Genomic DNA, 19,750 nt, shown 5'->3' with positions numbered 1-19,750 from the left:
CAGCAATTCATACCCGGACAACGTCGAGACGGGCTGCGAGTAAATAAATAAAACGAATTTCGTTGCGTGCACTGCATCACCAAATGCGATGCCGTGCGCGCAACAACATTTGTTTTATTTATTTATATGTTTACTTACCTGTTAAAGTCTGTAATCCATACATTACTACCCCCACCCTGCCCCTCCCTCTCCCCATGTCACCGCCTGGCCGGTACTCCCACTACCGGCCGCGGCTGGATGCTCGTAAAGAAGGTTGCGTCACTTCCTCTTCGACCGGCTCTGTGCAAAAGGGTAGTATGGTGCAGAAATCACGTGCAGTACCGGCCATCTTTGAAAACAAGTCGGTACAGGTAAGGCTTCAGTGGATACTGAAGCAAGCAAATCTCCTAGGGCGGAGACCTGGGCAATTAGTTGCAACAAAGTTTTGGCAGAAGTATCAGGGGAGAACGACTTTGAATTGGCGCTGCCTGGGATTGAGGATGTTGCCTGTTGTCTCTTCAGAAATATTCAGAGATAGATTCCTGAAGATGCATGTCTCCAAGAGTAAAATTTTGATTTTAAAAGTAAAAATTGGCCTAGAGAAACTTGAGATTGTAGATTCTTATCTCTACCTGGGGAAATTAATAGCTAGCAATACAATTGACAAATCACACATAGAACACTGTACCTCCAAAGCTGCCTCACATTCAAATGGGCTACGTGCATTTTAAAAAAACATTTTTATTTTTTATTTTTTTTATTTATTTATTTATTTTTGTGCATTTTAAATGTGATGGGCTGAAGGCATTTTTTGCATATGATATCTGTTTTTAAAGGGAAAGTCCCTCCTACACTATTATATGCTATTGAATCTATCCAAACAGGAAAATTACGTTTTCTTGACAAAATAGAAGGCATATTGCGCAAATTATGTCATTTTAATACATTGGTCCCAACTCCAACTATTAGGTTAGAACTTGACCTGATCAGCTCATTTCTTCGAGGATTAGCTAGAGTGATTCAGGAGGGCGAACAGCTGCAGAATAGTGAACCAAATACAATCAAGGGTTTCTTGAATCAGGAATTTTTTTGTGCAAAGACAGATAAATACATTTTCTCCTGTGATTTTATTGTTGCGTTGAATCATTTTGACACACAGGTGGAGTTTGTGATTTCTCTCCCACTTTTAGAATTTAGAAGTTTCATTAAAAGGTCTTAGTTGTATTATTAGCTTCCAGAGGGATCTCGAGTACTGTAGGATGAAGAAAAGGCTGGAGGTAAAATCTGTATCATGTAATCCAAATGTTACCCAGAAGTACTTAGTCTGGAATTTGTATCATGGTTTTCTCCATTTGTTGATTTTATTTCTTATGAATTTACTTCCGCTAAATGATCTAACGGCAAATTGGTGTAGCCCCCCCAGAATAGGAAATATTGCATTAAGAACCTTAATTATGTTTGTTTGCTTGCCCAGCCTTGTTATCTCATCGTCTTCGGCTCCTACGACCAATGTTTTTCCAGAACAATTTTAAAACCGTAGCAGCAGTACGCAAGTTTTTTTTATCCAAATAATGAAATAATATGCACAAAAATATTTACATTTTTAAGGAATTTTTGTAACCTTTTTTAACCTCTTTGTATATTATATATATGGGAGGAATGAACTTACAGGTCTGCTCTGTAGAAGTTTAAATCACTTATATTGATCATAGTTTAGAAAGGAGGCACTCGTTGCAGGAGCTATGGGAAATTTTTAACTGAAATCCTTTACTCTTTTTTGGCCTGAGGTAACTTACACTTTCAAGACTTTAAACATAGGGTTAATATGTAGACTTTTACCATTGCCGCCAGTGCTTTTATCTTCTCTAGAAACATTTTGCACATCATTTTTGTCCATAACATTTGCTGCAAGCGGAGTGGATATTTTTTATATAAAATGTTGTCCTTTTTAGAATAAGTGTCATTTAAAATGAAAATTTGTATGGGTGCCTATCTACTATCTAGCCCAGAGTAAAGGTTTTAGCAAGAATGTACATTTTAGGGCTGTTTGAAACCTTACGATGACTGCTATTGGTTTTGAAATATTTGCACAAATTGTTTTCTTAATGAATTGCCCAGTTTAAGAAATGTAGTTAATAATAAATTACATGTATATTTATTTCTATTTATCTGATGGTGGTAAAGGATTTAAATATGTAATTGTAATATTTTTCACATTAATATTTGTGCCTAAAATTTGTAATTCTTGTTTTATTTTACTCTGGACCTCATTTGAGATCCAAATCTTAATAAAATAAATGAGTTGGGAAAACTTGAGCATGCATAAAGTTTGCAATGCAATCAAAGCATTGATGAGAAACATGGACTGATTGATGGTTGGGGATCTCCCACATGTCCATAATCCGTATTTTAGAACTAACTTTATTTTGGCACAGATTTTGCTCCTTTTGACATTGATATTGAAATATGCCCTAAGATGCTATTGGATCATAATCCTCTTATGTTGTTTATAAAGCACTGTCATTCTGGCTCAAAGATGTTTTGTTGGTCTTTGAACCACGACTTCTTGTAGATGACGAATATAAAATAATGATGCTTATAATATTAAAATACTTTTTAAGGATCAATACGACTCTGCCTTTATGTATGGTGCTCTCTCAAGGCTTATATCAGAGGTGTCATATTTAAATATGTTGTTGATCAGAACTGAAAACTCTGCAATACTGAAATCCAGCTTTTACCAGATTTATCTAAATTACTTTAACACTTCCCATTGCGATTGTACATCCTATTATCAAGATAGGCCTTATCTTTTCACAGAAACCACTGTGTCTGACAATAATGTTAAGTTGGGGAGCGAGAGAAATTGTGTGCTAGCCCACCTCCCGGCAAGATTTCTGAATGTCTGCGGTCAAGGGAGGACGTTACCGCTCGAGTTGAGAAAGCTCCTCTATCCTTGAGGAAGCTGCTGCTCGAGGAGAAAATCTATGCGAACAGCAGAATGAAGCAACGCCCCCTGTCGCTCCACATGATGCCGTTTGCACTGATTTTACAGCGTGGGAGAAACTCCGTGAGCTAAAAATCTGCGTGAACAGCATGACAGACCAGACTCCTTCACTCGCTGAACTCTGTGTAGTGTGGCGGTGTATTTCATCATCGCGAAGTTCCGCATATTGTAACTCTGCGAACTCCGCCCAGGCCTTCCCTGACATCTTGCATGAATTTGCCAAACTCTAAATAAAGATCAACTTAGTTCTGCTGTGCTGTGCGTATGGAGTCAAAAACGTACCACTTTTAAACAAGCTCATTTTTCCTTTGCAAATGTACATCAGTGATTGGGCTATATTGTAAACTTCCATAGCATCTGAAAATGTTTTCAGCATATCTGTTGTTCCCCAGGTAAAGTGGTAATTATGTGTCCTTGTGCTCACCAGTTCTCTTAGCAGTGTTAGTCTTCCATTACCATGTCTCTGTAAATCGTCATATTAAATATCCCTTATACTGCAAGCACAGAAGTGAGGCACTAACTTCCCTGATTTCCCACATTTGGTTTTCTCCACCTGCCTGCAAACAGATGGTTTTAGGTATAAGGTACTCAGTCTATTATCGTTATGTTAATGAATTAAGAAATAATGCATGCCAGTATATTAAATGCACAAGAAAATGACAAATGACACATTCTGTGCCTTTTGTAACAAGTTCATCTTTTTCACTCACCTCATAGGTTCCCCAGTCAGTGTGCAGTGCCAGCTGCACTCCTGGATTCCATAAGGTTCTGCGTCAAGGACAACCAGCCTGCTGCTATGACTGTGTGCCCTGTGCTGCTGGTGAAATCACAAATGGAACAGGTTAGGAATATGTTTACATGGTTACTATATTCCTTCACAATGGGACAACCATTTTGTGACACTGTGCTTGTTACTTACAAAATTAAAAACTTCAAAGGACACACATGTGTTCACCAAGTCAGAGTGCGGTATGTAGAAACTCTGATTAAATGTACAAAATAATTGCTGTAGTGCAAACAGAAACCGTAAATCTGTATTTTTGAGTCACAAAAATCTGTAGATCTGTTGAAAGGTAAGTGCACTAACATATCAAGAAATATACAAACAAAAATGTGCATCTTTATGCAAATATGTGCATTTGTTCCGAAGGGAGACAGAATAGTGTCACCTTCTGTTGTCCCCCACATTGCATAGAGTCAACGACCTTGGTGCACCAACCCTTTGTTGGCCTGCTCCTAATTTCTTGTCAGTCTCAAGTCTCAAATCACCTTAAAGGAATGGCTCTTGGTTGGGCTTCATCCTAATAGAACCTCCTGATAACATGGGTGTTAGACCTGGAATACTTGGTGTGGTTTTTCAAACTTTTTGCCTTCTGTTTTTGACTGTTTTGCTGAACTTTTTCACTGCTTACCAGTGGTAAAGTGCATGTGCTCTGTGTCTAAAATACATGATTAACATATTTCATGTACTTATAAGTCCCTAGTACAGTGTGCTAGATGTGCCAAAGGCCTATAAATCAAAAACCACTAGTGGGCCTGCAGCACTGATTGTGCCACCCACATAAGTAGCCCTTTAAACATGTCTCAAGCCTGCCATAGCAGAGCCTATGTGTGCAGTTTTAAACTTCTGTTTCGACGTAACAAGTTAACATACTTGTCCACACCTAAACCTTCCTTTTTATTACACAAATGTCAATCCTAGAGTAGGCCCTGGACAGCCCATCAGCAGGCTGCTGTATTTAATAGGTAGGACATTTACTTTTTAAGTTTTACATGTCCTGGTAGTGAAAAACTCGTAATTCTTTTTTCACTACCACAAGGTCTATCTTTCCATTAGGTTAACATTGGAGCTGCCTTGAAACATTTTATGATTGTAGCTTCCAATTGGGGAAAATATAGAAAAATGAAATTTGGTGTATCTGTACTCACAATTTAAAAACATATCGTTTAGTGAAGTTGGTTTTTAAATTGCAGGTAGGAAAATGCCACATTTAGAAAGTTTAATAGCAAAAAGGGGTTGGGCCCAAGGCGGCTGGACAGTACCCAATAATTAACAAAGAGAAGTGTTGTCCTAGCCATCACATTCAAACGCTGTTAAAACAATTTAACAGACTAAAAACCCTTAATTCAATCGATATGGGCTTCAAGCATTTATTTGCTACTTCCTTATCCCTATCATGGGTCAGGTAAGTACGGATACGTTTCAGTTAGAACAAACTGTACCTGTTATAACAACAATGATGATCGGAATCAATACAGTTGTTCAGCATGGGTGCCGTTGCAACTTTGTTTTTAATCCTGGATCGGTGCTGCACTATGCGTTGGTGGATCGCTTGTGTAGTTTTGCCAATATACATTCATGGGCAGGAACAAACAATTGCATATATATCATTATTTGTCTTGCCGTTAGAGAAGTTTTTCCTTATCCACTTGATGCAGTCATGTACAAAGTCAGTCCCCACTATCGTGTTATTATCCCCAGTGCTCGTGCACTGGGGATCCCTAATCGGAATATCCCCTTTAGTGCTAGCCACGAATGAGGTGGAACTGAACTACAACCTGGCTTGACAGGATTATTACCGAAGGAAGCGTAACAGGATCATTATAAAAGGAATATGAAGTTCTGATAGCGGAAAACGAAACTCACCGTGATCGCCAGGAGAGTGCAAATCCCCTCGGACAGAACTGACCTCCACGCCCGGCAGTCGAGTTGCAACAGTGAAGGTGGTTGATCTTCTGGGGACATACGCACAGTCACCTGATGTTGGGAGCGCGGCATCCGTTCCCAAACTCAAGAGGGAGAGTGGATCGGTGAAGGCTGCGAGCTCGCCCCATCGGATGGTCCTTGGAGGGAGCGAGTATTGCAGATCCCGTCGGCCCGCTTTTCCTTGGCAGCCGCACGACTGATTGCAGCCGTACGCCGAAAAGCACCTGAGACCGGCAGCGGTGAAGAACCTAGAAGCTGCCGGCGCTTGAGGAGACCGCATTGCTCGCATCTGCCCCCTCTTTCGCCAGTCCTCGCAGGTGCAATGTATGTTGAACGGCGCCGAGGCACAGCGTAGGACCGTGAACACAGAGGCAGCGTGGAGCAAAGTAGCATTTGTAACAGGATCGGGCAAATGTGGAAAAGGCGACCATCTAGCCCCGCCCCCCTCCCCCCCCGTCCGCGGATCAGCGGCGAGAGCGCTAGCATTGGATTACAGTACAGCCTTTTTCCGGTCCAGAATAACTGAAACTGCATCACCATTATTTTTAAACCTGGCCCCAAAAGCTCATTGAAAGGATCCATCAAAATGGCGGCAATGGTATGGGAGATGAAACAACAAGGGTGAGAGGCGCATCCCCCCTCTTGGGATAAACACAGACCATATCCCTCCATGGCCATACACCAACCATTGAAACTAAAAGAGGACTTGTACAAAGAGCTAAAAAGAAGACTTCAACTTGCAGTCTTTGATCAATGGAAATAGAAAAAGGACCACACTGGTGAATAGGAGGCTTGGAGCAAATAAGGCGGCCATATTGGAGAAGCATCAACACAAGTATATCTTATACTCCCTACGCCAGCCGATCACAATATCCAGTGAAAACAGGTCAGATTCCTCATGCTACGCCACTAACCTCACACCAATAACCCATTTCAGTGATTATTGTATCCTAATACTCATCGCAATAAACACACAATAGGCACATCACAATAGTCGTTCATCATATAACACGGACTGCTTACAGAAACTCACCCACGCAGCACCTTACTAAACACCTATGATGGAGCTCACAGGCACACACACTTATACCATCATCTACCCCCCCCAACCTCTCTAAAAGCGCAGCCAAACGCTTCAAACACAATCTTATAAAACAACATCCTGAAACACCCATAGCGGATCCCTATTTCTCATTACACAACGGACACACAACTAATGATATCATCTTCCACACGAAGCGCAGAGCGCAATGGAGAAATGCCTTTCTCACCCTATTTACACTCTCCGCCAACAGGAACATTCCACATGGTCTAGTTATATATATCGCCCCCTCTCAACTTTTCCAAGTGACAGCAACCATTACCATTTACAATAATGGAACCATACTCATGCAATCTACAGATCGCAATCTAAGCCTACTAGATAACATAGTCCCAATTATCAAGGAGCAAGTGTCTGAACCCCATAAGGCTACTCAAACCACCCCTTCCGTTAATGTTCAACATACCTCACGACCTATCCTCACTGACAACAAAGCCATTGCTTCACGTCCGCTACCCGCCAACACATTTCAAGTTACCACATCGACATTCAACATAGCGGAAGCTACCTACGTACCCCCAGCGAACACCGTTCACCCACCGTCACCCATAACTCTACCCATACCTTCAGACCAATCATCCTCCCCTACATACCACCTCACACACACACACACACACACACACCTACAACACCTCTACCTTACCCGCAAACAACCTCACCTTCCCCGCACACTTTAGCCCCACACCATACACCAAGCCAGTCCCCAACGCCTACTCCCTCAACACAGACACACTCACCACCCATAGCCACCCCCACAGTCCACCCATCACACTCACTCTTATCAGCAGCATCCCTACCATCCACACCCACACACACAGACTATCCAACACACACACTCACACCGACAACACCTCCACCTTACCCGCAAACACCCATACCTTCCCTGCATACTTCAGCCCCTTACAACACATCAAGCCAGTCCCCAGCACCTGCATGAATACCCTCAACACAGAAGCACTCACCACTCATAGCCTCACCCACAGCCCATCCATCACACACACTCTTACCAGCAGCATCCCTCCCACCCACACACACACACACACACAACTATTCACATACCAGACCTGACCCCATCTGTTGCCACCAATACAGCCACCCTTACAACTTCCACAATCTCTACACCAGGCCAGTCTCCACGGCAGGCACCCAAACCCGTTTACAAACCCACACCCATAACACATCTTCACACCACTTGCCCACATGCACATAACCCCAGACTCGATGAGATCATTTTTTCACTGAACCAAATCAAAGATGAACTCCAAGCTCTCAATAATCGTTTAGCGAAACAACCGTGGGATGACAGAACAACTAGACATCCCAAAATCTGCCAACCCAGTAGCCAAATTACCACTGACACGAACTCCTACTGTCCCAGTTGGTCCTCAGTCCCCTCCTCCAACAACTCATCTCGACCAATCAGAAGCACCAACCTGCTCTCAGAAAGTGACTTACTCTCCCTGGTGAGTTCATACGATCCCATGAAGCCCAACACACCTCCAGCATCACCAACTCCCGCCCCAGTGAAACCTAACACACCCGCTGCATCATTAATTCCTACTATTCCCCTAAATCCCCATAGGACCACTAAATCAAATACCAGGGGCATCACAAACAACAACCGTAGAAGAATCCTTATCACGCAGGTACCTTCTTCTAGCACCAGCACGCCCACGCTCAAATGTATTCTCCTAAATTGCAGATCTGCCGTTCGACACGCAGCGGACATAGCTGATCTCATCCTCATGAGCCAGACTTGATAGTGCTTACTGAAACTTGGCTAAAGGAATCCTCCACACCAATCATTGACATTCTAGTTCCTCCCCACTACAACATCATCAGACTAGACAGAGCTCGAACCGACAAGTCCGGGGGCGTCATAGCCTGCATACACCGCAGCAACATCTCCCCTTTATTCCATTCATGTGAATACATGTGCCTTAGCATCACCAGTAAGGGTACACCGGTCTGCTCTCTGCATATCATTTATCCCCCACCAGGTGAGAACCTCACCTTCACCGAACACTTCATGGACATGGTGTCATCATACATGGGTCGACAAAATACCCAAATATTCCTCGGAGACTTCAATCTCCATTGGAATGATCCTAATGATACAGCAGTTAACAGTGTTAAGAATTTCCTGGCGGATCTAGACCTAACGCAATTCTGCAACATCCCAACACACGACAAAGGATCGATCCTGGACTTATTAATCTCTAAAACAGGCTCCATTCAGCTAGAGTCGATCCTACCCTGCGATTGGTCAGACCATCACATCATCACTTTCACCATTAAGGAAAAGGTGAAAATGAGCTCTACCCAACCCACAAGACCAAAAGTGTGGAAAAGAGACCTAAAAAAAACTTAAGCCCAATACCCTACCATCCTCCTACGCCAACCTATTGCTCCCTCCCGTAGGATCCTCCACAGTACACGAGCTCACCAACCACTACCTCTCGACCATGACATCAATAATTGACGAGGTAGCACCTCTGCAACTAAAAAGAGTCTCTTTGAAAGACTCTAAACCTTGGTATAACGGTATACTCAACGAGGATAGGCGCTCTCTCAGAACTGCAGAAAGGGCCTGAAGGTCAACACCATTTACCAACCACCTTCTGATTCTCAGATCAAAGAGAAACGCATACTTCCGCAAGATCAAGCGCACCAAAGCCGATTATTTCTGCCTCTAACTTGACCAGGCAAGAAACCGTCCCAAAAAACTCTTTGAGTTGATCAAAACCCAATCTAAGGAAGCACCTCATCGATCACAAGATGTTGAAGGCTCGCAGCCAAACTGTGAAGAATTCTCCACCTTCTTCTCCCTGAAGACCGACACTATCAAAAAAGACCTCCTAAAGGACCTAACCCTATACGCGAGACCGGATACACTTACCCCTCCTGCTCCCAGTACCACGCCAGGCCAACCCCCATCAAAGCCTATTCCTAAAAATAGCGCAAGATGGTCATCATTTTCCTCCTACTCTGAAGTCGCCCTAGGCAAAATTCTTAGCACATTGAACCCATCCAACCACTCCGCTGACCCGCTTCCGGCAAACGCAGTCAAAGACCTTACTCCTCTGCTTCTACCTCTCTGGTCTAAGATCATAAATAGTTCCCTCCAACAAGGATGCATCCCAGACATCCTCAAAGTAGGCCAGGTCTCACCTATTCTAAAAAAGCCCACAGCTGACCCCTCAGACCTAAACAACTATCGCCCAATCTCCAATATCCCTACCCTAGCCTAGCTGCTGGAAAAATGTGTACATCTACAGCTAACGAAACATATTGATCATTTTGACCTACTCAACAAACACCAATCAGGGTTCGGGCTGGTCACAGCACAGAATCAGCCATGACACACATCATTGACGATGCGCTGCAAATACTTGACCAAAATGGATGCTGTCTGCTCATCCTACTTGACCTATCTTCAGCCTTTGATACGGTTAAACACGAGAACCTCTTAGATCTCCCGAAACACAGAATGGGCCTATCTGGGGCAGTGTTAAGCTGGTTCACGTCATTTCTCCAAAATCGGACGCAACAATTCAAAATTAAGAACGCCCTGTCCAAACCCGTCCCAGTGACCCTGGGGGTACCGCAAGGATCAGCACTATCTCCAACACTGTTCAATCTCTTCTTGGAACCTCTAACTAAAATTCTACAAACCTCTAACGTGCAATACCACATGTATGCAGATGATACACAGCTATACCTCAAGATACATTCCCTAGAGGACATCAAACTACTTAACACAGCTCTGAGGAACACCCAAACTTGGCTGGCAGAAAATCATCTTAAACTGAAAGCCCTAAAGACTGAATTTCTCCTAATAGCCCCGCCGGCTCAAATCCCGAAAATGCAAGATTGGATCAAACATATCACGGTGTTCAACGTACAACCGACAATTGTGGACTCAGCGAAGTCACTTGGAATAACTTTAGACAGTAACCTCAACATGCAAAAACATATTAGCAATGCTACAAAGGGAGTCAACCTTCAGATAAACACATTGAGGAAACTAAAACCCTTTCTACCACACAATGACTTTAAGCAGGCAGTACAAGCTCTGGTTATACCCAGAGTGGAATATGGTTGTGTTACCCTTTGTGGTCTGCCAAAAGCATCAACTACACCCCTTAGAGCGTCAATCAACGCGGCAGCAAGACTCATAACTGGATCTAAAGTAGCTCCCACATTACTCAGGATCTTCAATTCCTGAACTGGCTACCCCTAGATGCGAGAATTCAGCTGAAAATTGAGTGCATGACGCACGGAGCCTTACATCAAAAGACCCCCAGCTACATGGCTGAGAAACTGACAATTTCTGGTGGGACCAGATCCTCAAGAAATGCTGAAAAATTACTACTGAAAAACAAAAATTCCATAAGAAAAAAACCTATAACAGATCCTTCTCTGGGATGGCACCCAGAATTTGGAATGCCTTACCCCCAGAAATCAGACTTAACCCTTCCACTACTGCTTTTAAAAATGAAGTTAAATCCATCCTCATGGCTAAATACAGATGAGTATGGTCTGTTGAATCAAGGTGGTGAAAGGCAGCTATGCTCTTAACCACAAGACACTCAGTAATGCTAAATATAACTATATTGTCCTTCTTTATTATATTCTTTGTACTTCTGTGTGGATCTACTATTACCGCTTGTATATGTAACATTTAATGTTTGTATAGCGCTCTGATATCTGCTAGGATCTTGTTCGCGCTTTATAAAACTTTCAAAATCAAAATATAAATAAATAAATTTATGGTGCCACGTCAACGACTTCATGTTGAGCAGTGATCTGATGTCTTTTTTTCGGTCTTTGTCCAATGCTCATATTCTTCTTCATGGCAAAGAGAGGGACATTCAATCCAAGGTCACAATTCTGGACGAGGTGCCAATTCTTCTGTATGATTGACCAAAACTCATTAGTGTGTGGGCCATATTTCGAAACACATACCAACTTCTCCATCTTGGGTTTGGCTTTTTTAATGAGTAAAGACTCTCTTGGTGTACCCCATGCCCATTTAAATGCACGTTTTAACAGTTTCTTGGCATACCCTCGTTCCCCCAATTTGTTAACAGAACTCCTCCCTATGTATTTGGAAATCATCATTGCGGGAACAGTTCCTTCGAATCCGAAGTAGTTGCCCATAAAGAAGATTATCTTTAAGGTTTCTGGGGTGCAAACTGCGATGATGCAAGATGGCATTCTTGTCTGTCAACTTTTTGTGAAGCATAGTCCGCCAAGATCTAAATCAGGCCCAAATTTACAAAAGGATATAGGGAAGAAAGATCTGGTGCTAGAGTAGATTAAGGGCCTGCTTTAGATCTTGGCAGATGGGCTACTTCGTCACAACAGTGATGGATATCCTGTTTGCTGAAATATGAATCCCATAATATCCTATTGGACTTATATTTTGGCAGACGGGATATCCGTCTCCTTTGTGACATAGTAACCCGTCTGTGAAGATCTAAATCAAGCCCTATGTAATCTTTAGAGAGAACACGGAGAATAGATCAGGCCCAGCCCGATAATCTCCACAATAACTGAGATGCGGGTTGCCACCAGGCATAGTGTTATCACCGATGCTGTTAAAAGTTATAATTCCTACAATTGAGCTTTTCCATTTTTTGGGCATCAGACTATATACCTAAAGGGCTGGCACCCAGCTGGTGTTAAAATTATATTAATATTAACCATGTACCTAGGTCAATATTACTAAATATATTGAAGTAAAGGAAGGCTGGAAGTAGAAAATCCTTCTGTTATTAAATTTAGTAAATTCAGTCATTTTTGGGTCCTAGAATTCATGCCTGCAAATGATTGCTGACGGAAGGAGATATAGCAGACATCCTTCGAGGCATGCCGCACCCAGTACCCTTGATGAGATGTCTGGAGTTTTAGGTAGCGAAGGATTTGTCTTTGAAAACCAGGGTATTAATGGGAATGGAGTCAGCCCTTTCTTCTTGAGAGTTATTGCCCAAATAGTTTGATTCACGTTCTTTTCACATAGGATCCTAGCCATTTTGTCATTGGTACAATCTAGAATGAATTATCAAAATCAAGCTATTTAGGGCCCCTAGAATATCTTTTAAACAAATAACAAGGGTTACAAAGCATAATAGCTTGTGTCCTGCTGGGACATAAGAAGTGGAATCACATGGCCTCAAACTTCAAATGTCTAAAATGGTTTCCAATTAGGAAGCAAATTCTGTTTAAAATATCTTGAATAGTCCATTGTGTTAAGGAAGGATTAAGGGTTTGGCAGTGACACGCTTTATAAGCCTTTGAAAGTAATCCAATTGGAGAGCAGCATCTGGCAGTGAGGCCTAAATTCCGAATGACTAAACTTGTACATCAGTCCTTTTCTGTCAAGGCAATAAATATACAGAACAAACTCCAATTAAAAATCACAAGTAAGAAGACAGAGAAGGGTAATGGGTGTTCTGAAAAAGCTGAAAACACCGGTCTTCTCACACCAATGGATATGCCTCATTTAGCAGTTAACAGAAAGGGTGATATGTTGGTGCCTATGTTTCTCGAAGTGTACCTGTGCAATTAGCTTCTAAAAGTTATTGGCCCTGATGGCCATGATCCGAGCTAATAGGCCTTGATGTTGCTGCTCATATAGTATGGCTACCACATCATAATATTGACTAGCATAGCATAGCATAACAATGTGATCATTTAGATATTAATATCTGCATTGAAAGAGTTAATAATGTTTGTGTAGAGAGCCACATGGCATTAGTTTATGTTGCGGACCTAAAGGGGCATGCATTTCTGTACAATTCGTTTAACCTTTTATTGCTGCAGTTACTCAATTGCAAACCTGAAGTTGTAAAAATGAAATGCTTAATCATAATGTCTTTTATCTTGATATAAACACTTATGATGGTACTCTTGAATGATTAAATATATAGTCACAGACTTGTTTTCTCTTTTTGTTCTTCTTAGACCTCTCGGTTTGTTTGAAGTGTGGAGAAGATGAGTGGTCCAATGAAAAAAAAGACACATGTATACCGAGGACCACTGAGTTTCTGTCCTATGAGGAGCCCATGGGTGCAACACTTGCTTCCATCTCAGCACTCTTATCCTCCTTAACTCTAATAACCTTATGTATTTTTTCCTATTACCGGGACACCCCAATTGTGAGGGCCAATAACCGAGACCTGAGCTACCTCCTCCTGGTGTCGCTCAAGTTGTGTTTCCTCTGTCCCTTCATATTTATTGGACGCCCTAGCAGATGGACCTGCCTGTTTCGCCAAGTGACATTTGGGCTTGTATTTTCACTCAGTGTCTCATGTATTTTGGCCAAAACTCTTACAGTCATTGTTGCATTCCGAGCCACCAAACCCAACAGCAATTTGAAGAAATGGCTTGGCACGAGGACATCCATTTTCCTAATAATTTTGTGTTCAATGTTTCAGGTTATTATCTGCACAATATGGTTGTCTACAAAACCTCCTTATTCAGGTGTCAACACATCCTCTTCCATGAAACTCATCATACAGTGTTATGAAGGGTCAGTGCTGCTATTCTACCTCATGCTGGGATACATGGGCTTCTTGGCTGGATTTAGCTTTATATTAGCCTTCCTGTCCAGGAACTTACCTGATAGTTTTAATGAAGCTAAGCATATTACTTTCAGCCTGCTTGTGTTTGCAAGTGTGTGGATCTCCTTCATTCCAGCTTACCTGAGCACTCAAGGGAAATATATGGTGGCTGTGGAGGTGTTTGCTATCCTAGCCTCTAGTTCAGGGCTTCTGGCCTGCATATTCCTCCCCAAGGTTTATATTATTCTACTCAGACCTGATATGAATTCTAAAAGCTACTTGCTAGGTAAATGACTGTGCAATATAAAAACTATGGGCTTGCTGTAGAGTTAGGCAGATGGGAGCTTTCATCACCAAGCCCTGTATGTTTGATGGCCACCAATATTATTCATGTGTGAAGTAATAAGCAATATTAACTTAAAAAATTAGACTAAACCCTGCAGCGAATCCCATATGTACTTCAAATGCAATTAAATTAACAGAAAGAAAAAGGTAACCAGCGATATAAATGTTGCTACGTCAATATGATGCTCCTCAAAATGTTATGTTGTATTTTTTTTTATGTAATACCATATCTCTGCTTTTCATTATATGTCGGTAAATGACTGCTACTTCTTGATTGAACAGCACACTTAATGGCCATTAAATGCCTGCTCAATAAATCAGATTTGCCTTGAGGTTTAATTTTGTATTGTATCATATTGACCATGGTTAGAAATTGACTAGTAATGCGTCTGTTTTCACATCACAAGTTCTGCAAAAACTTTTGCACTCCTTATATTTTTCCCACAGCAATTTCAACAGGTAATTCCTGGATGAATCAGCATATGGAAAAGAGGTCACACCAGTAAAATCTGTGGTAATTGAGTGGGAGCAGGAATGGAGCACTTGGGAAACCCATGGACGTCATTTGGAGATAGTCAGGGGTCGCAGCTAAAACCTCTAGTTTGCCTTCTGCTACTCCTGGCACTTCCTTTGCATCCTCGGGCCTCAGAGGAGGCACAATTTTTGCCTCCTCTGGGGTCACAAAGGAAGTGGCAGGAGTAGCAGGGAGCAAGCTAGAGGTCGCAGCTGCGACCCATGACTACCTCCAAATGACCTCCATGGGAAACCCTCGAAGGAGCAGCGTTGAATTTAGCCTAGCGAGAAATTCATTAATTCGGCCAGGCACATGGAACTTGATGTCCAGAGGGAAAATCTCCTTAGGTAAGCAAGTCCAGGGTGTTCAAATGCAAAAAGATGGTTTTGATTCGATGTTCAGGTTGCTCTAAAAATCTCAAAGAGCGACCTTTGAGGCAACAATAAAGCAAAGGTCATTGAAGGCAAAGGTGAACAAATCATTGTTGTAAATTTGCAACCAAACTCCATGTAGCTTAGTTCTCATGCAGTATGTGAACCCCAGCACCAATATCACCAAGGGCACCATGTACGACCATTTTGCACATGCAAAAACCTACATGGCCGATGTACTAACACTATTTTGCGACTTGCAAAATAGTGTTTTGCGACTCGCTATTAGGAAGGGGCCTTCCCTTCCTAATAGCGACTCACAAGCCATGTAAGAATGTTTTGCAACCACATTAGCGATCTCAAAATACATTTACAGCCCTCTTCAAGAGGGTGGTAATGGAGTTGCAAGTGAGAAGGTGTCCCGGGGGACGCCTTCCCCTTTGTGACGTGCTCTAAAAATAATTTTTGAGGTTAGGCAGTGGTCCCAGGACCCACTACCTGCCCTTAAAAAATAAAAAGAAGTTTCATTTTTTTTCTTTAAATGCATTCCATTTTCCTTTAAGGAAAACAGGCTGCATTTTTTAAAAACAACTGCTTTATTGAAAAGCAGGGCCAGACATGGAGGTCTGCTGAGCCCAGAAGGCCGCCATCCCAGGGAGGGCCTGCCATTCCCAATGGGGTCACAAATTGCGAGTGGCTCATTAATATTCATGAGCCTTGCATTTTGCAACCCCATTGGGAATTGCTAAATGTCTCTGACACTGCTGTACATTGGCTTTTGTGACTCGCAAATTGCAACTCACAATTTTTCGCAATTTGTGAGGCGCAAAAGCCAATGGTTGTTCTTTGTAGTAACTGACTCCACGCAGGTAGGTGATGTTCAAGTAGATTTATTGAAGATAGATGGAGATCAGTAGTACATCAGTAGATAGCCCCACCAGGAGCACCTTGTTAGGCACTCAGCCCTACTCCAACTGACAGCTTCATAGAACAACATTTCAAATGACATCACACCTGTGTTCTACAGATGGAGTAATGGGAAATATGCATACACATAATATACAGGATATTACATATCCTCTTTTCTAATAAAAGTGAAAAGAATATAATTAGGTGTAAAACCATGTAAACAGAATTAAAGAGAAGAGAAGTATAGAAACAAAGTCGTAGACAGAAATAAAGAGAGAAGACGTGTAGAAACAAAGCTAAAACCTAGAGGAAAATAACACACCACAGAAAAGCATAAGAGTGAGCAGAACCAGAATAAAAGGCGTACAAAAGAGAAACAAAGAGAGCTGAAGAACCAGCAGTAAAAGTAAAGACAAAAGAAGAGAGATGAGGAAGCATACAAAATACAAATAGAGATACCATATTAGATCCCATAATAGACATATTACTCATCCTCCTCTCTAAACACGAAAAAGAATGGAAAGTTAAAGAAAAAGTAGGAAAACTATCAATGGCAGTTCAAATCACACCTACTGGCCAGGTAAGCTAGAAAAGGACAGCACAAATCAGGGGAAAATGAATAGACAGTGAAGGAAATGAGAAAATAAACTCAACCCTCACTATCACAAATAAGAAGAAAATTAAACACAAGAAAAATTCAAACTGGGCAAAAGTGAAAAACACCAAACAAGTATTAGGAATAACTTGCCCAGAGTAAACTGACCCATGGATAAAGGAAAGAGAAACCATGCACCCACAGGGGTAAAAGAACTAACATGGGCAACCTCCGGAGAGATACTAACATGCGTAAAGTTAGTAACAACACAAACTCACACCAAAAACCAAAAGAAAACGGAGGTGAGAGTAACATAACAATACCACATGGAAAATTATAGTGCAAAAAACTAATGGGACAACACCCATCAAACACTACCCATAAACATGAGAAAAAGTGCACAGAACAAAAATTAGTACCTGAAAACAAATCAATCTCTCAAGAGAGAAAAAGATAGTGTACTAGATGAGACAGGACTAAGTCCACGCAAACACCTCATGTGGAGGTCAGACAGAATGTGCACAAAATTGGGAATATAATTCTAACACACCTCATAAAGAGGGAAAACGCACCTTACATAGAGGCGAAATGTCAAACAAAAAATTCACATGCAAAAATGTGGGAAAAGTTCCACTCAACTAAACATAAATAATGGGGAATACCCGAAACACACCTCACGGAGAGGTAGCAAATTTGTGTACATATGAGTTGGACAAAAGTTCACAAAATACTTAGTGAATTCAAGAGCAAGAAAACATAAAATACACCCTAGTAAAGTTAGAACTATAGTGCATTTGTGAGGTAAGTATAGAGTAAATATGACTACAGAAATTGAGAACTCCACCATAAAACAAATCCTCACTACCAAATTTCAGATAATAAAACACAATAGTATACTTGTGGTGTGAATTGAAATAGATCAACACTGATGTACAATAATAATGACTAAAAGTGTAGGAAAAGATTAGCACTATGAATGTGTGAAAATGGACATTGCAAAATGTATCAAATAAGTACTAAAATTATACACTAGATGGCAGTGTAACTCCGGAGCTCTGATAATCGTTTCAAATTCGTTCTTCTGTCAAAAGTCACTGGAGCTCCGATATTCCTCTCACTCTTGCTCTGCCAACATCCCTTATTTTGTATATGTCCCTGAACACTACAAGCATAACACTACTCACCATCGATGTCCCAAAATATTATTAAATCTTCAGAAATGTGGTGCTGTGTGTATCAGCGAAGACACACGTTATAAACTACTGCAGTTAATATACACAGTACGCGGTAAATATAGGTGAAAGAGACTGTGCGCATCAGCGAAGACACGCGTTGCTGGCACCGTGGTAAACCTGCGAGTGAATATTGCTTCAACCAAGAAAAGATGGAGGCACGTACTTTACGCTGTGCCGGGTGGTTGCAGGCACGCTCCTCCTGTGAGACGTACATCAGCAGCAATGATTGCAAAGTCAAGAATGCGTCATAACATTTCCACAGAGTCTCGAGGATTATGAGGTGAGATGCGTGTGAAGAAAACGGTTGGTTTGCTTGTTGATGGAGACATGCACTGTCAAAACCAAACATCTTGTGGAACTGCCCCTTGTGTATTTAAAAAAATGCTGGCATATAATTGTAGACTTTTGAAGCACCGCTCTTCTTCTAATAAAAACCGGAATTGATTATGACAGTTAAAACATGCCAAAACTTTCTCTAACGCTTTGAAATAGACTAGTAAGTCACTGTGCATCATTTCCAAAACTGGCCATCAAAGTTCGACATCTCGAATTGCAGCCAGTAAAATGTTATTTAAAGTAGAGTATTGTTTCTTTTTAATAAAGCTGCCATAGTAACAGATGATTGCCAATTGTGCCAACTAGTAGTGACTAAATTATATGCAAAATCTAACAGCGCTGCTTACAAAACAGATTGACTCTGTGCAACAATCCAAAGGATAAGGAAAAGTCTTACTTTGAAGTTTGTTTTTACCTGTACCACACAACACGATAGATTGGTACATTCAATCCAGGTTAGTCTGGTCAGATGGACATTGGTGAAAGTTTGAGGTGTTGCCAGCGTTGTTTAAAAAGTCTTTTATACATACTGTAGAAGAAGCAGGCAAAGTGTGTAGGCATGTAACAGGCAAACAGATTACGCAGGACGCATATTGGCAGGCTTACCCTAACTGAAGAAACTGGAAATAAATGTGGCACTTGAGCGTTGAGGGCGACCGGTGGCAGGTCATTGGTGGGGCTGACGTATGCCAGATGAAGAGTTGGAGCAAATTGTAGGTTGCTTGAAGTTACTTGAGGTTGAGAGTAGGAACACAGGATGTTCTCAGTGGTTCTCAGAGGTAGCAGATGTAGGTTCTTAGTTCAAATCGTCGCCAAATAAATGTAGTAACTGACTCCACGCAGGTAGGTGATGTTCAAGTAGATTTATTGAAGATAGATGGAGATCAGTAGTACATCAGTAGATAGCCCCACCAGGAGCACCTTGTTAGGCACTCAGCCCTACTTCAACTGACAGCATCATAGAACAACATTTCAAAGGACATCACACCTGTGTTCTACAGATGGAGTAATGGGAAATATGCATACACATAATATACAGGATATTACATTCTTCTGGCCCCAAGTGTACAATCTCACAACAA

The 19,750-nt window shown here is 41.6% G+C and overlaps 1 protein-coding gene across 1 annotated transcript; it reads left to right on the top strand.

Annotated features, from left to right (window-relative positions):
* Positions 1-296: 296 nt before the first annotated feature.
* Positions 297-14,657, top strand: LOC144773957 (vomeronasal type-2 receptor 26-like). The gene is made up of 3 exons (XM_078659009.1): positions 297-350; positions 3,704-3,827; positions 13,765-14,657. The coding sequence occupies exons 1-3, from the start codon at positions 297-299 to the stop codon at positions 14,655-14,657; spliced, it is 1,071 nt and encodes a 356-aa protein (XP_078515135.1).
* The last annotated feature ends 5,093 nt before the right edge of the window (positions 14,658-19,750 follow it).

Source organism: Lissotriton helveticus, chromosome 8 (assembly GCF_964261635.1).
Source record: "Lissotriton helveticus chromosome 8, aLisHel1.1, whole genome shotgun sequence".
NCBI lineage: Eukaryota > Metazoa > Chordata > Amphibia > Caudata > Salamandridae > Lissotriton > Lissotriton helveticus.
Note: the sequence above shows the minus strand (reverse complement) of the source record. Positions and strands in the feature narration are given on the sequence as shown.

What these genes read in the sequence shown, in the direction of transcription:
- LOC144773957 (XM_078659009.1), top strand. Translation starts at nt 297, where the DNA reads ATGGTGCAGAAATCACGTGCAGTACCGGCCATCTTTGAAAACAAGTCG. An exon ending in TTGAAAACAAGTCGGTACAG is followed by an intron (nt 351 to 3,703) that starts GTAAGGCTTCAG and finishes CTCACCTCATAG; the next exon opens with GTTCCCCAGTCAGTGTGCAG. An exon ending in TGAAATCACAAATGGAACAG is followed by an intron (nt 3,828 to 13,764) that starts GTTAGGAATATG and finishes TGTTCTTCTTAG; the next exon opens with ACCTCTCGGTTTGTTTGAAG.